The sequence below is a fragment of the Cyclopterus lumpus genome, chromosome 16, assembly GCF_009769545.1.
Source record: "Cyclopterus lumpus isolate fCycLum1 chromosome 16, fCycLum1.pri, whole genome shotgun sequence".
Lineage (NCBI taxonomy): Eukaryota > Metazoa > Chordata > Actinopteri > Perciformes > Cyclopteridae > Cyclopterus > Cyclopterus lumpus.
The window spans coordinates 6,445,446-6,468,896 of NC_046981.1; the positions used below are offsets into that span (position 1 = coordinate 6,445,446).

Genomic DNA, 23,451 nt, shown 5'->3' on the forward strand with positions numbered 1-23,451 from the left:
TTTTCATTCACAGAAGCCATTTATCTGTATCTCTGACAGAGAGAATCCCATCCTCCAATGATTATACAGTACACTGATATCAATCTCTCTTGTCACCGATCCCTGTGGAGTTGAGGCCTTTTCAATGTCTGACTGCTGCTTGCAGACTGTTTAGTGGGTCTGAAGTGTGAAAATGATGCCGCGCTGAAGATATCGCTCAGCAATGCCCGGTGGCAAAAATTAAAGTGTTGCTTTAATGCCTTGGCTCCTGGATGGATTAACTATCCAGCTCAAAGTAGGATTCAACAAGCTTTAACAAATCAATCAAGAAATGATGCAAGTGTTTTTTTTATATTTTATATATATTTTTTTTTTTATCAGACTTGACCGTGTAAAGCAGTATACTATAGTTTCTCACTATCATTGCTACTTTCTCCTTCCCTTTGCAGGCCCCTCTCTCCCGTTCACACAAACAGAAAATCTTTTCATCTCTGGTTGATCAGCTCAGATAAACACATGAACCAGAAAGGATATATCTTAACTGGCGTAGCTCAAATGGTCCAATATCTACCCCTAAAATCAGATATGACCATAAAAAGAAAACCCACACAAATGGAACGAGAGCGAGCGAAGACCAGATAAAGATGGTTTAGTTCCAAGCAGCCTCAATGATGAATAACACCCTTTCACTCCCTTCTTAATTCCTTTGGAATATTCTGTGTGAAGATTTGGTCTATTTGTCTCTGCTCTGTCATCCCTTTTCTGCTCATCAGTTACGACCTTCTCCTGTTTTTGTTTTCTATGCAAGTGTTCTATGTGTGAGTTTCATCCCCTGTACTTGCGTTGGAGGTGGACTGTGGATAAAGAAAATGTAAATTCAAATTGTGACCGAGCCTCCCTAAAGAGGTTGTCTGAACTGGTCGAGGGGCAACTGCTGATTTGTCTGGATTAAGATGTCTGTTTGTTGCTAATAACTGCCTGTACAGTATTAAGCAGGGATGTCACCCAACAATATTGTAGTAAAAGGAAACAAAAGAGTATTTATTGTGTTGCCTCTGTAAACGCTAATATTAAAACTGTATTGTACTTAGTCTATTAAATGTGTGGTGCAAAAACGACAACATGAAGTAGTAATTCTTGTTGGGGGAACAGTCGTTGTTTTACTTGATACGTGTGATGTTTTCACATTTGAAAATGGTGATCGTGTTTTGAAGTGGCATGCATCAATTCCAATGAGCTTAAAGATAAATAGCTGTCAATATTGGTATATGGGACATACTGTACGCTATCCTATCCCTATATAAGGACACATTGGTGAGTGCAATATAATATCTCAAACACAGATGGATTTCAATGAGTGCAAACACTCAAACAGAAATGATTACAGTCTGGTTCAAGTGAACATTTAAAAAGGCAACCCCAGAATAAGTAGCACCCGACTGGATTCACACACACACTCAGAGACATAGACACAAAGCCAAACATGCAGAGTATTAGCAGGGTTCACCCAGGGGAGTCTGCAGAGAAAATGATGCTACCAGCCGTTCCCAGGATAATAAGTCAGGTCCCTTTGTGTGTGCCACAGTCAGCGAGAAGAGTATTCAGCAGCAGACAGACAAACTGAGCTCCCAATGGTATTAAACATTTCAAACATTTCAGGCTGCACTTGATTTTCCCTGTGGAGTCGACCGAGTCCCTCACACAGTACAAATGGAATCTATGCATTGCACTGTAGGGGGGAATTAAGTGAATGTGTAGGATCTGAATGTCACACTGCATTCGTGCTGTGTGTATCATCTGTTGTTAGCTACAGAGAAATACAATACCATAGTAATAAGCAGCTGTGTGTTTTTCATAGTGTCCCCGCATGTTAATAACTGTGTCAAAGTTTGTTTTCAGTTCATGTTGGAAAACAAAAATGCACAAAACCACCATATAGACAGCATGTTTCCTGCAGCTGTGGATTACATTAACAGATTGCAGATAATTCAGTTAACTCCATTGCCATTGTTGGCATCTTAATCTTTTTTTAATTTTTTTTATTATTAAAACAGAAAAAGCAATAACAAACATCATAGGCAGCCAGCATGTAAATCTCCATCCGTCAGGAGTCAAAATTTATCCTGATAATTCAGAAAATAAAATGTAGTGGAGTAAGTCAGGACTCACAATTTAGGGGGACATCAGAACAGCTTAACTATGAGCATCCATTTGGTACCGGGTCCCTCACAGAATGCTACATTAGGCCTCTAATGTGAAGAGGCTCCCCAAGGCTTCATTAAAAGGAAAATGGTCTGAGAGGGCGTGTCTAAGCGTGTGCCCATACAGCTGTGCTTGTGTGCACATCTGAGTGTGAAGGTGAGAGATTGTGTGTGTGTGTGTTTTTGTGTGTGTGTGTGTAAGCTTGGATCTTGGCTATGAAAGATATCAGCCAGAGGATGGCGTTTTTTCGCTTGGTTACGGGTATTTGGTAGGTTATCAACCTTCTCAAGGCGCGGCTTCATCGAACTGAGAACAGTCACTCACCGTCTCTCACCGTCTATGGGCAGTTAATGACTAAATGGGGGGAAATAAATAAATAATGAAATGAAAAGCTAAAAACAAACAAAGAAGATGTGGAAAAAAAAAAAATAATTACTGATGCTGTCCATTGCCATGTCACACAATGATCATTTTGCGATTCTGAAAAATTACATTTTGAATTCGCTTAACATTTTCTTGGCACCCAGATGAAAACCAACGGATGAGCAACAAAGACGCATACACATTTTGTGTTCTCCAACTGTATATTTAAAGTCCTATTTGGGATTTAACCATTGTGAAAAGATATCGCTGTGAAAAATGTTACGTCAAATCCCGCTTAGCTTGCAACACTTCAGTGTCAAACGGAGCCGACTGTGGAGAGTCGTGACCGGCATGTCGACTGCACCTCTAGTCCAACTGGAATGAGCTCTGTGGACGATGGTTAATGGACAACTGCAATTTCATTCATCGCAGCCTGACTGATTGCTGCGTATGAGGAGGCTACTTTCACACCTCATTTACTGAGTCTGCTAGCATGCTAGATTCAATCACACACGCGCACGCACGCGCGTACACGCACGTGCACTTTAAGCGGTAGAATGACCCATGTTACAGTTCTTTTGACAGCAGCTTGGCCATGTATTGACAGATGACAGATGGATGGACAAGCAGACAAATAGATAGACAGATTTTTTTTTTTAAATGCTGAGTTACAAATATACAGTCTGAAGAGAAAAAATGGAAAACAAAAAAAAAAAGTAACATTGTTCGAGACATTCTTACTTGCAGCAACTCAAGTAAAAATGGCCACTGACGGCATGATGCAATCAACTAAAATGCCAGAGACAAGTGGCCCATGAGAAGCGATTGTGCCTTTAACCGCTCCAATCAGCAAATGGTGCTATGAGGCTGTCGAGGCCGCAAATAGGAAGGAATCGTGTGTTCCTGTGTGACAGAGGGAGATGCTGCGAAAGTGTTGATCTGAGTGGAAATGTGTGAGAGGAGGTGATCTTCCAGAGGGAAGTGGAGCTTCAATCACAGCCATTTAGTGTGATGCTCTTTCATAAGCGCTGCTGTTATTCGAAAGAATAGACAGCAGGACATAATTTGGCCTTTACTTAAGGATGAGAGATGAATCTACTTCAAAGATGTGGCCTAATCATCATCACACCATTGTTATTGCTGTGATTGCTGCCACCGTGAGAGGAGTTTAAAGGTGAGGGAAGAGGAAAAAAGAAGAACGAGAAGAAAATGTCAAATTACAGAAAATAAAGAACTGGAAGGAGAAAAGGAAGTAAAAGCAATGATCAGAGAGAGAGAGAGAGATAGAGAACAAAAACTAATGAGAATTGAGACTCAAGGAAGAGTGAGAACAAATTCTGTCAAGTTTCTCTGTTACGTGTTAACAATCATTGAACGTATATTGAAAGTTACAGTAAGTAGGACTAGAGTGTGGAGAGGGGCTGGCAGGGGAGGAGTGAAGAGATAGAAGAGCATAAAGGGTAAATGGGGGGCAGGAGCCACACATGACAATGATAAGTTAAAGAAGAGCACTCTTATCTTTCCTTATGTAGGTTAATTGACTGAGGAATTAAAGCAAAAAAAAGAAGATACAATTCAATTCAATGGACATTAACAATGAAAAGGCCGGTAGCATATGAAATGATTCTTGAACACACACACACACACACACACACACACACACACACACACACACACACACACACACAGTTACAATGTAGTGTGTCGTCCTAGTATATTTCTAATTATCAGTTAATTGTTATTCCCTATCATTAGGAGGGTGGTTTTTTTAATTGTAATGTAGCCAAGCAGAAAGCCTACCTATACATGTGGGGGACAATTAGCCACCTCCATTAACCCCTGGTTAATTACAACCTCCATTGCTGCTTCCCACAGCACTTTCCCACTCCTTTTTAGCCCTCATCTCTATCCCCGGGCCTTCATCCCCATTTTTTTTTTTTCTGCCCTCATTTCATTCCATCTCCAATCTTCCTTGATTGTTTGATCCAAAAGTACATATGTTGTGGCTTTTTTTTTTTTTTTTACAAAAAAAGTTGCGTTGTAGTTTTCTAGGTTACCGTCATCATATTTCAGCCCTCATATGTCCTGCCTCCTCTATTCCATCCAACCATGTTTCCTTGGTAATCAGACTGGGAATGCTAATAGACCAACACAATAATGTGCTGTAATAAGCTGTAATGGGTGGTTTAAAATAAGTGTTAATAAATAAACCAGAAATATCCCTAAATTATGTTTTCATCACTATGACCTAAAATCTCCCCATTCCAATGTCACTCCTTTATTGTAATTACCCTTTTCTATGTAACCTCTTGAGTTGCCACTTTAAATGTACAAATTAAGAGCACTATTGCTGACGTAGGTGGCAAACAAAATATTTCGGCCTTTCCACAACTTTAATACCTCACCACACCAAAGATATAAGAGATAGAGTAGATACGCAGCACAGACAAATGTTCAACCCGGGTCATAACCAAAACGCCAGCGCAGTTCCATACAATTCACTACTTATTATTTAGTAGTGAATATAGATAAATATTAGAGGTATATAGACTTACATAATATAACTACAAAATAAAAGTGAAGTTAAAAGTTACCAGTTTCACCTGCTTACACATGCAATTTAAATTATTCTCTTTCTCTCTGTTAGTATCCAGCCATAACCAGCGTATGACACCTTTAGATACCAATGTGCAGGCATACAAAAACTGTGTATGCTGTTTCAAAGTTGGATTATTACTCTAGAAAAGCTCCAGTAGGAGGAGATGAATGTGGCCATTAAATAATGTAAAGTCGGGCTTGCAAACTCCAGTGGGATAAAAAAGGAGACAGAGAATTGGGCAAACTTTGCTTTGAGACGCAGCACTTTTAGTGCTTCAACAAAGAGACTTTCTCCTCAAAATGAGCTTCTATGTGGCTGCTCGGAAATGAAAGTGTGGTTCCTGGCCTCTTCCTTGGAGAAAGAACCCTGAGGTATACCACTCCACTAAGCACTCAGCATCCCATTTTAAGTTACGGCAAACAATAGTTTCTTTACAAACATGTGGTTATGGTCGTGGAGGACCATGGAATAATTTGTACAGAATCTCCTCTGTCCTCAATGTACTATTCTATCATTCAGTTTCCTTTATTCCCTGCTATCCAAATTGATTTGGTCTTGAAAATAGAAAGACTGCAGAGAGACCGATTTACCAATTATAGTCCAAAATAATGATAACATGTTATAATATGTTGTCAACCTAACACTTCCAGAAACAATTAATAAAGAAAAATATATACAGACATGGACCACGCTCTTCCACAGAGAGTGGTAGAAAGAAAATGAGAGAAGGGATAACAATGTCCATTGTTCCATTAGGGAAAACAATAATGACTGATAAAATGAGGTTGCTAAAGAGGATACAATGGTCCTTAATTGACTCATTAGGGAGAGAAGAGAATGAACTGCACTAATGAATGGAGTATGAGCGCTGCAGCTAAACTGCTTGGTAAGCAAAACAGAAAGGCATTTAGTTTATTAAATCTAGGCAAAGCAATATTATTTGTTCCCAGAAAGGGATAGTACAATAGTACAAGAGACTACAGGGACAAAAACTAAACAATGAAAAGGAAACCCTCAGGAGTGCCCATATGAGTTGGATTTTATCAGTGATGTATTATTATCTTTGATGATGTGTTGGGGAAGCGGGTGGCCGTGTACTGTGCATACCTCCAGGTGTTCCAGGATATATGGTGGGTTGGTCATACCCAGCCTCAGCATGGCTCCATCAGGAATCTCCTCCACCAACCTCCACAGCAGAGTGGGCAGGTCTGTCCCTATGTCTCTACCGTAAGCTCCTGTGTCTTCACTGGTCAACCAGATCTCACACACTCCCTCTGGAAACAGACAAAGACAACAATTACAAATTTAAACTTTAATCAATGCTCAGCAGTTTGGCAAATCGTATTTGTCAACTAATATGACATTGTGTTCTCATCGATAATCAGTAGAAGATTTCTCATACAGTATGCTTTTCCCAAATAAATGGGAAATAGTTCCCACATGCTGGAGTATCACTCATTTAACTACTTATGCGTCCTATGTTTCCGGTAGAAAAAGTAACTGGGAAGTGAGCATGAGGGCCAACAGCACACAAACCGCTCCAGGGAAGTTCAACACGTACTTTCAACCAAGCAATCATATAATTTCAAAAAATATTCTACACGCATGCAGATACTAAGACATGTCCGTCTTATTATGGTGACTGGTGTATACCCCCTAGAAAAAAAGAAAAGAAAAGTACACTTTTATTTATCCCTGTGGGGAAATTCTTCTCTGCATTCGACCCGTCCTTAGTTATTAAGGAGCAGTGAAGAGCTCGGGAGCAACTGGGGATTCAGTGTCTTGATCACGGACACTTCGACATGCAACTACGGGGAGAGGGGGGATCGAACCGGGTACCTTGTGGTTACGGGACGACCAGTCTCCCCATGAGCTACAATACCAAAGAGGGCATTGTTGACTCTTACTCCAGCTATGATTACATTTATTACTTATTTTTACTGTGGAAAGCCTGTAGACCGATACCTGGGGAGCTATTTAATTCAGACCTCTGTTTTGATAGTCACTATAATCGGGTTCGACAACACAGCTTTCTACATTCAACTTGCATGCAAAATACTTCAAGATCACTATGCTTATTTCATCCCAAACTGACCGCCTGAGGCAGAGTTCTCTGTCCAGGCCTTGTATTGTTTAAAGATGATTTTAACCAATTCAATAACACGGGATCACAACACTCCTACAGTAAAGTAAGCTTTGTTTTGTCAACAATCGATCCAACTGGAGCTACTTTTCAGGACGTTAAACACTTTTAAACTGCTCCAATGTCACGGAGGTGACTGCTCTGTCGCCGTTATAGTTTCCTGCCTTTGGAACATAAACGGTTACAAACTGTAATCATTTATATTTCATTTGAGTGTAAGCACTTATAAAAACCTAACTCATATCTTGTAGAAAACATCTTTTATATTTATTGTTCCAATGTTTTAAAGTAATCTATTCTTTTTTTACTGATAATGAACCCAGATTTCTTTCAGGTTTCAGCTACTATCAGAAGACTCTTTAAACATATTACCAGGTTCCACCCTGAGGACAGATTGATCAATATGGGACATTTTATCATGTTTTTACCACATTGGCCAGGCCCTACCTCCCCCAACATCACAGCAGATTCTCTCAAGGATTATCAATTAATTACCTTTAGGAGTCTCTTGTTGTCATTGCCTAAATGCTCCAAGGCTTTGGCAGAACCCAGACAGTCACTGACAAGTATTAAAAATACCAGTCCTTTAAACATGCAGTGTGAAGGTCACATACAGCACGAGGAGACGATCTACCGGCTTCATGCTAAATTAGAGCAACGCTCGCTGCTAGAGCTTAATGATCTAACTGTCATTTGGCTGTAGGTCTGGAAATGGTTGAGTGTCTGCTTAAGCTACGTGCTACGACATATCATATCATGCAGGCACACACAAATGCATTTGCACTTGCAGGGGTACACACAGACGCATAGATACACACAGAAAACCACACAACCTTCATTATCGTTAGCGGTGCAGAGACAGACAGAGAGATGCATGTGGTCATTCAGAGTAAAGATGGTGTTTGGCTAATTGGACAGTTTGTGTGTGTGTGTGTGTGTGTGTGTGTGTGTGTGTGTGTGTGTGTGTGTGTGTGTGTGTGCGTGTCTGTCTGTGTGCGTGCAAGTGAGAGAAAGTAGAACTGTGTTTTAAAGACATGCATAGGCCAAATAGATTGAAGATGATGACAGTATAATTGTCCAGAGTCAAAGAGTTTCCAAAGCTCATCATCATTGACATTAGGATGCACTAATGATTTCTGGAGTCAGCCACGTCTAAAAGCACCATTAAAACCATCGATCAATCACACGTGATCAGATCGGAGGACTAACGCACACTATACAAGAACACATTCAGGATATTATTTTCATTTGCGTCAGTGTGCAATTACTCAAAAGGATAGTCCACCTTGCTCTAATACTATAAGTAATAGCCTTATTATTCAATGGTTCTTTTTGTTTATTATCAATTATTTGCTCATTCAATTTATTTGACTTACAATGTAGGCTCTGTTTTAGCAATAGGAGCTAGCCGTCAACTGTTGGCAACTTAAGAGCTTCACTGGAGGTCACGCTCTTTGAGGAGACATGCCATCATCAGCTGTCTTTGATTTATTATGAAAGTGTGTCTCTGTTTAGCAACATTTATACCATGGCTGATTTGCTACTGTGCCAAATTGTTTTCATGTTTTTAGCCCGAAGGAGGGTGGTGACAGCAAATTCCCAGGGCAGCATATGTCAGCATGTTTGGACTGAATTATACCAATTCGGCTGCCAAGGTCTAACCCGTGCCTGCATCATCGGCATTCTGGGAGTGAATGTATTCCTACACCCACTACACCAGCAGCATCACTTTCTATGTCACAGCTCTGTCCTAGAATAATATTGGCCAATAGGTCTCTGAACACAGGGCCAGACCAGCATTAAAGTGGCATTGGAGCTAAATTGGTTCCTTCCAAAACAACATTCCTGCGATTCCACACACATAATGCTGCCAACCCAGCAAGCTGGTGTGCTGTGCTATGAAATGCATCTTGTGAATCCTGTGTTAATTATGTGTTGAACAGGGTGACGCTTCGGAAAAGCCTCAGGTGTTTACTCAAGGCCATCATCATACGTAGATCAGATAAACTCAATGGCCTGCCCAGTAATGTACCCCTTTGGCCTGCTGCTCTGTCCCTTTTGCATTAGGTGTGCCAATGGTGTTATTGTTGGCCAAAAAGAGAGGAGCGAGAAGGTGGCCCTTTTTAATCAGGAAATGCTCTCTCTTCTCTATCTGCTCTGACACACACTACACAGATGCTTCCTCTGGCTTTTGGTATGCGCACAGTAGAGAGATTACCACAAAAAAACCTCATCACCACAGGAGTATAATGCAGAGAGAAGTGTTTAAATCTGATAATGCACGACAACATACTTTTGCTTTTATTATTGGGCTTTAAATTGGAATCATTTTATGGCGAATGAAGGTCATTTAACCAACATAGAAAGCCTAATGGTGGACCAAACACCATATTATGAAAACCTAATGTGTTCAATGTGGGATTCTATTTAATTCAAGGTGGCCTAGTAAATAGGGAGTACGTGGCCTGTAAACGTATCCTTGAGCAAGCAAGACACTGAATATGTACCCGTTTAATAGGTGCTATTCTGTACCTGGCCCTGACCTCTGACCCTGATGTCAAACCCAGACAATTTAAGGAGAATTTTAACATCTTGATATCACCTGAACATTGATAATGTGTCGTTACTGTCATAAAGCGAAGCATTAAAAGTTGTTTCTTTCGAAATGACCTCGGCAAGTTTCCACTCCGCTTGCAATAACAAACCCTTCCCCTAAACCGTTTTTCCCATGTGACCTTATAATGAAGTTTGATGTCGGAGCAGTTGTAAACAAGGGTGGAGAGCAGGATACTTTCCCTAAAAGCTATTAACATTCACTGAAGCCTGACACAGCAGTGCAAACACACAGCACAGGGAGGAGTGTTCAAAACGGCAGATGGAAAGCGGGCAGGACAGGAAAACATTAATGATGAATATAGAAAAATAAAGAGTGGAACCTGCGCTGCTTGTGGTTTGAGCCTTTAGGTGTGGGACTCTTCATGGGTTAGGAGTTAGGAAGGGAGGGGAGCACACACAAGAGGCAACAGCTGTGTGTACGTCTAAGCTGCATTTGTCTTTGTCCGAGAATAACACCGTTGGCATGTTTGACAAGTGCCAGACACATATATCAAACAATCATCACTCCAACTCTCTGCCAAACGTTTGTTTGCGGTGTGTTTATGTGCGCGTCCACAGGTCTTCCTATGCGAGGTCTCCAACTTGAACCGGTACAACATTTTGAGTGTGGTGAATCCGTTGCCTGCCTACAATGATGAATTAAGTTTGTTTTACCATTTCAAATGGTGCCACTCTTAATTGTCTTGTTCACGTTCATAAGTCAAAAAGCAAACCAAGGATCCCAAAAAAAAACGAAATAAATGAAAAAGGAAAGAAAACTGGTGGCCTCAGTGTGCGTTGGTTATGTCCACTAATCCAGTTAAGTCTGACCAATTTGGAATTCACAAAATTACTTAACAAGAAAGTGGGATACTCATTATTGTATTTTCTAGTTGTCCTTTTAAAGACCTGAATTCAGTCATGTCTACCTTGTGAGATGCAATTATATGTCAATTTAAAGTTGAGTCAAAAAATGATAGTTTGCATGAGTTCATTATTACCATTATCGTTTCCCGGTTGACTATAAACTGCAGTGCTCAATATCGCACTGGCACATACTGTGGCAGACCTCGATATATTATTATACTGTTTACACATATAATGTCTCATGGCCCTGTGTCTCCGCTCCACCTCTGGATAACAGAATGGGAAGAGTGGGAGGAGAAAAGAGATGAGGTCTTTGAAGTGGTCGCTTTGAAGAAGCATAACAGAACCAATTGATTCAGGTGATTGGGAGCTTTAGTAAAAGCTACTGTTGAAATGGAAAAAGGGTCTTAAATTATAAATGAGACACACAAGTAGCACACCATGACCACACAGATTCATGCCATGCTTGTTTCCATTAGTTGGTACATTCTGGCTCTGATTCCTTCAGTAGCACATACTGTACATGCACACATAGACACATACACTTATATAAAAGACATTCAAGCTAGCTGAATATGTTATAGGATGTTTGTTCAATTCAATTCAGTTTATTTTGTATAGCCCAATATCACAAATTGGCCTCAGAGGGCTTTACAATCTGTAAATGTAGTTTGTTTTTTCATACTAAATACCAGACTGGACATTAAAATGAAAAACGACTTTAAATCCAGTTTGATTGTTATATCTGTTATATGTATTACTGTATGATATGATACGTGGCAACATAATTTACTAATTCGCTGGGTGGAAATACCCTCACTTTTCACAATTGTTCTAACTTCTGAAATAATAACTTCAATATAGATCTTATTCTGAAAGATCAAGGTCACTATGTTTTTAAAAGGAAGGTTGACAAAAGAACCAAAGAGATTTAGGAGATCGCCCAGTGGTACGCATCACTTACATTGTTTTGTGAACCTCTGTAACCTCGGTAAGCAAACTTCATTAACAATGTTATGATTTGGCATAATGTAGCAGCGGATGAAAAACATGGGACGACTGTGGGATCTATTGAGTGTTGTCTCCATTTTACAGTTTCACAGAAAGCGCTCGATGTTTCCACCATGTTTTAACGCTTTTCTTTAGGACTGACTTTTCAATACCCCATCATGTATGCGCCTATACCCCAAACATGCAATACTATTATTCTGGATTAGTGGATGTTTAGTGGCATGTGTTTCCGTGCATGTGTGTTTGGGCTTAAATCCGCCCTGTATGTGGATTGTGTTCATGAATTCACACATTGCAAGTAACCCGACTTACTATCAACATTCTACACATCGGGTTCAGTCTTCATTTTTATCTTAATCTCTTTGACATGTTATACATTTTGATTGGCTGCCACAGGCTATAAGGTTTAACAGATTATAGATTAGATGATCCTATTAAACTGCATTTAAACCCCATTTTCCATAACACAAGTCAACACATGGCTTAGTATGTTACAGTACATGCATGTAGAAGAGAGAGCGAGGGGAACAGTTTAAGCAGGGTTCAAGCTTATCTACATAAACTGTTGTTGGTATTTTAACTTTCATGTCCTTTAAGTGTCTTGAAAAATGTGCAGTACTACAATATTGGTCATTTAAAGTGTATTGGATTGTTAGTAGACTTTAAAATGATAGTTTGGATATGCAGCTGCTGCCTCTAATATGAACCCCTCATGCATCATTGCATCTTAATGTATACAACTGCTCAACTATGTGTTGCTTTGTGTCATAGAAAATAAGGATATAATGCAGTATAATAGGATCATCTTCATGTGCATTAATCTGTAATCTATTAAACTTTACCCTACATACATACACACTCACATATATACATATATATACATGTATAGCTCATCTACATATTACTTTGTATAACAACACTGTCGTAGTCACTGACTCGAAGGCCTGTCTGACCTTCAACCACGTTAGTCCCTCCCCTGTCCTGCCATCAGCCAATCCCCTCTGGCGTTCTGCCTTCACAGTAAACCTCCCGCACACCACAAGACAGTCAAAGACACGGGACGGTGTCTACAACGGCTAAATTAATATCTGTATGGATCAAGAGGAGATACGGTTGGTTGGGAGAAACAGAGGGAGACCGAAATAGTGCATGGCATTTGAATAATTTCTCCATGTGTTGGAATAACTACTTATTTTATTAAGAAAGCAATCAATCATTTGCCAGCATCAAATGTTGCTATATTTTCAACAACTACCATTGAGAGGTTTACTGAAAGGATGGTTGAACGAGAACATGGTTTGCACTGGTGTTTTCATTGTAATACCGGCAATCCATGCATGACATGTGACTGACATTTGATGACAAAAGAATAAAGAAAGGTTGTCCAATATGAAGACATTATATAAAGATTAACATTTTTCTTTATAATTGTATTCAACAGCTCTCAGTGAAATATCTTGCTGCTTTTATCCACAAGCATGTAGGAAATAACACACACACATCAATAAACATATACACACAAGTCCTCCTTCAATCCCCGACACACACACTCACACGTTTGCACACTATAACCCACGAACAAACACCACACACAGAGTTTAATTGCAATAATTAAGCAGCTTAATTTAGAGCAACAACTGTTGATGTGGTGCGTGGGCGTCTTGGCAGGTAGCATCATCCTCTCGGATTAACCCAACACACACAGTGGTATATATGCAAATGTCCTCTCCCAGGCATGTTTACACTAAATACATGCATGTGTGCATGGACATCGATACGCACATGCATATTGTCTGAGCGCATGCACAGTCGTGGACGTACACGCAGCCTACACAATTCCTTAAACAACATCATATCAGTTTTAACCTACTTTCATAAAGTTTCTGAACGACAGTCATGACCTTCTGTGCATGAAATGGGATGCCTGGATACATCAAAGCTTGTATGTGAGTGCGTATATACTCGCACATTTAATGTACGTGGTACATAACAAAAACATGCCATGGCATATATAGGTCAGACATATTGTATGGATGAATCAACAGTAATTGGCAGAGGGCCCCCATGTACCATGTGTGTAATATATATATATATATATATATATATATATATATATATATATATATATATATATATATATATATATATATATATATGTGTATGAATGTGTAGGGAATAATTGGGAGATAAGTTATATCCCCTCTTTCATCTTTTCTGTGTGTCTGTGTGTGTGTGTGTGTGTGTGTGTGTGTGTGTGCATCTTGTGAAGCTTCCAAGGCAGACGGACTGCTGCATATAAGAGAAAAACAGGGATCTGTAGGGAATGCACTGTTTTTGTAGCCAGTGTCTGACTAACTTTCTGTAATATAGATTACATGAGTATGTATTATGATGTGTTTGCAGAAATCCAGTTTCAAATAAAGAATGGATTGCCTGCGTTGCTGAAGTGTAAATACAGATTCCACTTGTATTTACATGGGAAATTTTCACAAATATTAAACTTTGCCAACATTTGGCGGAAAAAAGGGTCCAAACTTATTTTCCTTGCCGTGACTCAAGTCCAACAAAACACAAGACATTCAGAGTGCGTGTACCCTGACTTTTCAGTAAGTCGTGTTTAATGTGCAAAAAAACAAACAAGATCCATTAATAGTACAGGAGTTTAATTTGTACCCATTTTAAAAGCAGGCGGTGTGGCCCACTGATTAGTCATGTGTCGTTTCATAGTTAGCATGGGTTTGTGTCCACATGATGGCCTGACTCTCACAGTGCATACTGGGATGGACTCCAGCCCCTGCCACCCTGAACAAAGCAGGCAGGTCTATAAATTGGATGCTTGGAATATATATAAATGTGACTGCATGAGCATAACTGTGTAGGGCTACTGCTGAGCTGAATGCATTTACCTGTGCATGCAAATCTGTGACACAAAACTACATCCCCAAAAGAATATTTATTATTATTGATCTTTTTGAGCAATTTAACCGGCCTTGTTATACGCTTTCATTAACAAAAAAATTCTCATTAGTGTCACTTAAACTATGGCTGCAATTAAACAGGGGAGTGAAGTAAAAGAGGCAGTGGACACGATAGGTCAAATTCATCTGTTGATAAATGGTTTGTTCATGTCAATTGTCCCCGAGTTGAAAGTGAATATTTAGCAAACTGGCACATTTGAAAGGATGTCACCTGCAAATGATAAATGACTTCAAGGTTTAATTGATAATCAAATTTGTCACCTGTCAATCTACTGATTAATCAAAGCTTTTCCGCGCTTATTAAAATGTAAAAAAAGACAATCTCTCAGTATGTTACTGCAAATTATATTATTGTATGAAGCAGGGGATGTCTATCAAATAGGGATTATTCATACTGTCTTGAGGTTTGACAGAGTGTACGTCTATCAAGATAATTAACTTGTACTGTGCGTCATTAAAAGCACATGAGTTGAGCCGAGGGGAAGATGGATGGCTGATTGGGTGCGTGGATTAGAGGACAGGGAGGTTGAGACAGTGTGGGAGGAGGGGGGGGGTGCTATAAGGGGCAGATCTCATTTTCCTGTATGCTTCAGAGACCCCAAGAACTGCAAGGCACTAAGGGCATTACACACGCACGCACATACACACTCGTCTCAACACTGAGATTACATATGGAAATGAGTTACTATTAAAAAGTCATTGAGTTGGTAATGGTTAATATCAGAGTTAATATACAAGCTGTCAAAGAAGTCAAGGCGGTAGACACACACACACACACACACACACACAATAATGTATGATCCCAAATATTCTCACGTAGACACACATACTTTGGTTGTGTTATTAATCAGACATAATAAGGTTTAACCCTCCCTAATTCATGGCTGTTGACCTAATTTCTTTGTGTGTGTGTGTGTGTGTGTGTATGTGTGTATCTGCATGCACTGGCTCGTGCAACCACTAATTTGATAAATAATAACATGTCTGGTCAGTATTTATGCTAATATATTCATGACCCACCAGCAGGCATCCTGTTTGTGTTTGTTAATTCATTTAGCCTGTGTGTGTGTGTGTGTGTGTGTGTGTGTGTGTGTGTGTGTGTGTGTGTGTGTGTGTGTGTGTGTGTGTGTGTGTGTGTGTGTGTGTGTGTGTGTGTGTGTGTGTGTGTGTGTGTGCGTGCTTGTGTCTAAGGAATTCGTTACTGTAGAAAGCCCGGACGAACTTTAAACACGCCCTGCCTGCGTGTGTGTATTAATTAATTTAGAGAGTGAACCTATGATATATTGTGTTTGTGCATAACCGTATTTGTAAATTTGCAAATTTAATTGCACGTTGTGCGTCTTAAATTAGTCAGTGGCACTGTAAACATTATCTTATTATGTACATATTAGTATTTTTTTTATGTGGCACATCTGGCATATTTTGTGCAATAAAGCTTTAGACTAATGACTGGTTTGTTTACCAAGTTAACAAGCAAAGGAACAGATAGAGAACGTGCAGGGACACTGATCCCAATCTGCCCATCCGTCCTCTTTTCACCTCTTCTGGTCCTCTCCCACGGCACATAGCAACAACACTCTGACAAACACACTGTGGGGACACATCAGGCGAAATCACAGGTCACGAGTAAAGAACTGATTGTTGTCTCAAAACACTTGGATTAAGACCTGCACAATACTCGAGTTATCCCAGATCTTGCCAAACTAAATACAACTCTCATTTCAAATGTAAAATACTTGTAGTTCAGGTCCATCATTGATAAGTTACAGCATACACATATATATATATATATAAAGTCACAATAGGTGGAACGTATGTCACTCTCAGGTACCTTAACATGGCCACAGTTCCTTAAAAGGTGCGGTACAGAAATGTATGCTCATTAACAATCAGCTTCAGTGAGTGACAGACAACAAGATCCTCCTCCTCTCTGTCTCCCTCTCATGAAGAGGAACGCAGGTATGAACAAGAAGCTGGATATCGGATGGATCTCTGGTGACAGTTAAAGCTACTACTGCAGAAATGAAAAGCTGAAGAGCAACGTAACGCACTTGGAAAGGTGGAGCTGCTGGTCACGGGGGTTTGACAGCAAAGCGGAGTTCTGCCCCAAACACACACACACACACACACACACACACACACACACACACACACAGGCAATGTGGGTCGGACGGAATCAGGCACAGGGTTCTCTGCAAAGTGACAGATGTGGCGACAGCTATCCAGTCAGGCAGAAGCGCTCAACAGCTTCTTCAGCTGAAGACCGGGAGTGACATTCACTGAGGCTATAGAGAGAAAAGTGTCAGCGGAGTCTCACTCACCCCCCCAAACACACACACACACACACACACACACACACACACACACACACACACAATTTAATTCAAAGGGGTTATTCCAACACGTATTTCGCCTTCAACAAATACTCTGCCTCCTGTGATTTGAAAATTGCAGTAGGCCATATGGCAAATTAGATCAAATTTTGATTAATTGTGCAGCTCTATTTCCTACATATTACTGTTCATATAAGCAAACTTAGTTTTGCTTTTCCCTAATAGCTCTGTTAATAAAAAATGTATGTCAAATTCTTGTAAAATGGCTAAATGTTTCTCAAGTCAAACAAACAAACAAACTACAAACTGGCTCTCTTTGGACAAGACATTACAGTAAAAAATAGTTGTGAATCAATCATTTTTGCTGCCCCAATATTTGATGAGATGATGAATATAGTCACAAAAGCTAAATGCTACACTTCAGCAAGAGGAAAACAGAAAGAAGTAGACATGCAGAAGAAGACATGTCCCTCCATATTTCTCTTTCTCTTTCCATACCTCTATACTTTACTTCTGATTGTTTAGTCATCGACTGCAGCCGTTTACGTTCTCTATTCAGGCTCTGTGTTTTTCAGTTGGAGTATTTTTCTGCTTTACTCCATCTGTGAACTCTCCTGTCAATCGTGTCCATCTTGTCAATGTTGCATCATAAACAAAACTGCTTAAAATTCTTAATGCTGGACAAAACTATCCAACCCAAATCATATAGTCCACACAAAATGGTAGACCAAACAAATATTTAAAACATGTTAAGACATAGAAACATAATCCAAAATGATGTCTTTACCTCACACATCAGTAAGGACATTTTGCAGGTTTCTGAGGAAATAAAAAGAGACAGCACAAGCTTCAGCAGATCTAACGGGAGCGAGGGGGTCTGGGCAAACAAATAAATAAACTGTAGATGAAATAATTGTTCTAACATAGAAACAATCTAATGTAATGAGTCAATGAGCGACTCATCGCTGGCATTTTCTTTGACTAAACCGCCTCACATCACACTGGATTGTTCGGCCATGCACTCATGCTGTGAACTCACCATTTCACTTCAAATCAATACGGAAATCAAAAACTTCTTCGACTTTATTCACCCCGCCAACTCTATTCTGGGGCATAGTATCAAGAAGTTGAACCTTTTTTGGACAGTGTCCAGATTGGGACTTTTAGAATGGAAAATTAAGTGTTCTTCATCTTCAGCTCAGGCCTGGTAAAATATTTGTTGTTTCTCTTTCCCATCAAAGTAAAAGTAAATCCAGGCTGTAGAGTAGCATATGTAGTAACCCTACACCTGCTTGGTATGGCTGACAACGCCAGCTCCCCACCCACTTACTGCATTTACATATTGTGCGTGAGCTTGCCATCTGATAACACTGCAGACAAAATAAACACACGGAGTAGGCACGGCCTCATTATTTCGATAGCATATTGGATGCAGATCATATTGTAATGTAAGATTTAAATATCACAGGTCTTCAGAAACAAACTCTAAAACCCAAACTTTTAAACTAGTACAGTTTGAAAACAAGTGCACAGCTTGAAGCGGTAGAAATGAATGCAGCTTCCAACTAAAACATGTTTTTTTATCAGATGGAGTCTAAGTTTTACAAAAGAGACTTTTTGCTCCTTGGTCCCATCATGTAGTGCAAAAAATAAAAACACATTGATGAACATTGTCCACTTAAAATATTTCCAGAAAGCAGTCAATTTCATAATTTGAATATATAATGAAAGGCAAACGTAAAGGCGTGCTGCTGCCTCCAATATTCTTGGTAATAGCGTTGTTGACTTGCCATCATCACGTTGCCAAATGAATATGTTCAAAACGTACTGAATAAAGCACATCATATTCATGAATTGTTTTTTAAGGAGGGAGATACAAGACTCAAACAATGCCATGTCCACACGGAAAATTAATTTGCATGCCCTTTTAAAACGAAAACAAGTATTACTTACACTTATCATCTCGACACACGTGCAAACACATAACGGAGATTAAATATGCATTTAAGTGCACTGCTAGTTGTGTGTGAGATGAATTAGTATTTGTAGACTGTTGAGGGACAAAACAACGGTTGATTGTCAAGGGGCAATGCCAAGTACAACCTGAAGCAGTTAGAGGGAGCATTTACTAGAGGACAGTAGATTCCAGCATTTGCAAAATATCTGTCCGTTGGTGTGCGTATGTGTTTGTGTGAGTTTGTGCGCGTGCATCAGCTGTCCCCCCCTGTAGCCCTTTTGTGTCAACCAACACCAGGGGCTCGTGGCTGTGGCCACGGGTGGTCCACTATGTGAGAACTGGTTCCTACGGGGGGTGTGAAGAGACCCCCTGATGGTATCAAAATATATACCACAAGGGGACAAACACACAAACACAAAGCTGGCACGCACAAACACCGCACAGTTTTATCAGACGACGTGGGTGTCTTTTTTCTAGATATACAGCCCGACATTGTTGCATGTCTGTTGGTTTGCAGTACAAGATTGATTAGGGTGATTGAACAGGAGGCGTTTGTAGGGGCGGAAATAGAAAGAAGCTAGTTTAGACCTTGGGTGAAACCAAGAGTATTCAGTTAAGCCAGGTTCACTGTTTGTTTTGTTTATATCTTTTGTGGCACTGTAAATAAATGATCACTTGTGGACACTGGACCATGACCAAGCCACTTGGGATCACACTTCGTAACAAGGTTCTTACTCCAAATCCCAGTGTGCTGGATTCTAAGTTCAAATCAGTAATTCAGAAACATGTTCCAGTCTTCCGTCTGTATGAGGATATAACATTTGTTTACTGACAACCACCAGTCTGGAGTAAAAGAAGCACGCTGCTGTGCTGCCACTGTTATTAACGCCATCAGTGGAGGACATCGGCCCGGTTCAGAGGCGGCATTGACACGAGTGTTGGGTGAGCCGATCACAGGTGGACAGCAGTAAAGCTGTATTCTATATTTCTTTGACTTCCCATTTCTCTGTCTTCTCAAGGCCTTTTGAGCTCAATAGAGCTTTAAATAAAGAATAGGCTGCATATTGGGATTCAATCAAAACATATTTTAACAATGTACAACTGCCGTTTCCTTCTCATCCTCCAGTCTCACCGGTCATGCTTTCATTAGTCTCCCTCATTTGATTCCTCTCTCTTTCACAGGTAATGAGTAGTGGTGATAACAACATTGATGTGAGGTTCAAGTTAATTACAGGTAGAATAACCAATTAATGGGGATGTCTGTGTTAAGTGGATGTATGTGTGGTAAAAGATGGGAAGCAAGTACCTAAAAAAAAAATTTCTAATAATAAATAGAACAGAGAGAATGAGTTCACCCTTTGCTAGAATGCCAGACTATTATAGGTATCAAAATGAAATGAACTGTGTTTGAAACAAATGTACACATATGATTAGAAATGTTTTAAATGTGTCTGTTGACCGTACACAGCGACTCAAAAGACAGGATGTCTCTTCACTGAGGGAAGCGGCTCTGGAAAACATGTTAAAACCTTGCTCCTTTTGTTAAATAGGTATAATGTGAACTAAGAGTCGATATACATGTAGTCTGCCTAAGGTTTGATGGGAACCTCTGGGAGTCATGCATGACCGACTTTTTAAAGGCCTTTTTTTTTTTATTCATCCGCTCTAATCAGCGTCGTTTTCCAGATGCAGTAGGCAACGGTTTTCAGCAAAAAGGTGACATGCGCTACCTGCCCATCACCAAACAGTGGACAAACCAAGTTAGTGACTGGACAGATATTTCCCTCAGGAGTTGTTGGAGACCAAAAACGGAGTCAATATTGGATAAGCAGGGCCTCTGGCAATCTGACAAATGTGCTATGAGACACATATTGCTCGGAAAGAAGAGACAAGAGCATTCCGTTGTGGATACGTGGATTGCCATGAGAAACACACTCGGAGAGTCATCATACTTTGGTACTGCAAACCGCCGAATACCCTACTTTTATCATCTACCTCTTGCTGATCCAAATCAGTCTTTGCGGAAATCCACAGTACACAAAATATGCCACATGGCAGAAACTTTAATCCCGCAGGTATCTAAAGGGCATTTGTTTTGTGACGCTGCCAAAAAGCTGAAAGGGTTCAAACAAGGGACTGTGTAGATTAAATGGACCAATTAATCTCTCCTCCTCCAGCCTCCCAAGCTCCAAGTCTAGACTTCAAAGCAGACAACTTGAAGACTTGAGCCACTTTAGTAGCTTTTTTTTCTCCCTTTACACCGGTGTGTGTGTGCGTGTGTGTGCATGTGTGTGTGTGTGTATCCTGACCCATTGGGGCTTATGAAAACAAGTGAGTTACTGGTTATGAACCAGTCAGAGCTGAGACCAAAGGCTTCCTTTGTGTTCCTTGTGATATGAAAATTACATGTAAAAAACACTTAACTGAAATATTTTTGTAGCTCAGAAAAGTAACTCAAAGGAAATACGGCCTAATCCTTGTTTTTAAAAGGAGTACAACACTTTTAAATGTTAAACACAATCAAAGAAGCAGTGCAGAAAGATAGGACGGCAGGAGAAATAAAAACAGATAAAAGAAAATAATAATATGGGAAGGAAAAATAGGAAGAAACTCGGTATATACAGAACATAATGAGCTGCTTAAGATATACAGCAGTGATACACTCTGTAACCCTGACTTGAGTCAAACATCATGTCCCTTTTTTCCACTGAATATGATGTAACAATGTGGAAAAACAATATAAAAAACACATCTGAAATGTGTTATTGTATTTTGTATCTATTAACTGGTTCGGGGTTTTGAAAGGGGGACCTCAAAAATCATTGTGGAAGTTGTTTCTTTGAGGGGAAGTAACTACAAATATTGACTATTTTGCGCAGCAACAACCACAAACATGTATTAAACATTTATTTAGTATCTTTTGTGAATTACACAAGAGTAAGTTGGTCTGCAGGCAACAGAGCAGCAGTGTGCTTCACAGCTTGGGAAAGGGAACACGCATACACAGTGGCGTTTGGAGGAAGAACTAAAAGCCAAATGTGAGTCAGAGGACTTACAGCAGTTAAACATTTTAACAGGCACAAGCCTGCTCTTGGTGTGTGTGTGTGTGTGTGTGTGTGTGTGTGTGTGTGTGTGTGTGTGTGTGTGTGTGTCCATTCAGACAATAACAAGGCCAGTGAGCTGAGCACATGGTCCGGGTGTGACTCCAAGTGTCCTACTGCCACCTATTGACTGAAGATGGAGCTGCTCTCCCCTCCCCCACACAGGCAGCAGGAAAATATAGTATACGCATGGCCTTTATGTGAGAGAAGAACACACAAAAAGGGTCAGAAGAACATATATAGTGAAAGGAAAGCGAAACGAGAAGAGGGAAACAATATGTTGAACAGAGAAAAACTGATATTAAGACTATACCCGTCTTTCTTTTAGCACCCCAAAAAAACCACTTTAAAATCTCAGTAATACATCTTCATCTATTGGTCCAATTTTGCTATCGTTAGCTGTTCTCATTTCATTAATCTTCGTGCTAATAATTTCCCATAATGCATTTGTTCCCTTTGCTCAACTCTTCACTTTACTACGGTGCTCTGAAAGTATCTAAAACACTCTTTTGTACAGTGACGCCTCACACAACAACATTAATGTTGTATGAATGTTAGTAGAACCATTATACCGTTTATTTCACATAGACATTTATAGAGTAATTATTCAGTATATATTTGATGTAGCTCCTCCTAAACTGTAGTTGAGACAGTGTATAGAGTTGTAGATTTATTATAGGGCTATTACATATACAGCAGTAAAGAGTACAGGGTAGTAAAATGGTGCATTAAACAGTGGCACAATGGTCAAGAGTACAGATGTTAGTTCAAAGAGTAATAAACAGCATTCAAAATATGTATACAACTCAATATATACTATACATCAAGCAGTATAACGTAATATGGAACATTTAGTACCGCTAAGATATATAGAGCAATAGAGGGTAAATACTATAGTAAAAAGTATGGTGTTTATCAAAGGCGTTAACATATTTTGATATTGTGCAGAGAGGAGAGGTGTGGACACAAGTTCACAGAGGACAGAGCAGATGGTGTCTGCTGGACTTACACAATCTCTCTCTCACACACACACACACACACACACACACACACACACACACACACACACACTCTGGTGACATAATAGCAGCATGCCAGGTGTGCAGTTGGTGGCCTGCAGTCTGGCATTGACTGAGTTGTGAGTGTGTGTTCGTGTGTATCCCGTGCTCCCTTTGTGTGAAATGGGGCCCCCTTTTCACTAGTCGCTGCTGCCAGCTTGGCACTAAATCACAGGACAAGACGCTACACGCGCATAAACACACACACAAACATGCGCACACCACCCCGTGTTGCCTTTTTGTCCAGCCCATGGAGTAAATGAAA

General features: G+C 40.0%; 1 protein-coding gene across 2 annotated transcripts in view; it reads right to left on the reverse strand.

Moving 5' to 3' along the window:
- The window catches only part of cdkal1 (CDK5 regulatory subunit associated protein 1-like 1), a 200,884-nt gene that overhangs the window by 85,328 nt on the left and 92,105 nt on the right, over window positions 1-23,451 (reverse strand). For both annotated transcript variants that reach the window (XM_034553378.1, XM_034553379.1), the window contains one exon: window positions 6,251-6,417. In XM_034553378.1, the coding sequence (XP_034409269.1) occupies window positions 6,251-6,417 (167 nt within the window). The remainder of the gene's footprint in view (window positions 1-6,250; window positions 6,418-23,451) is intronic.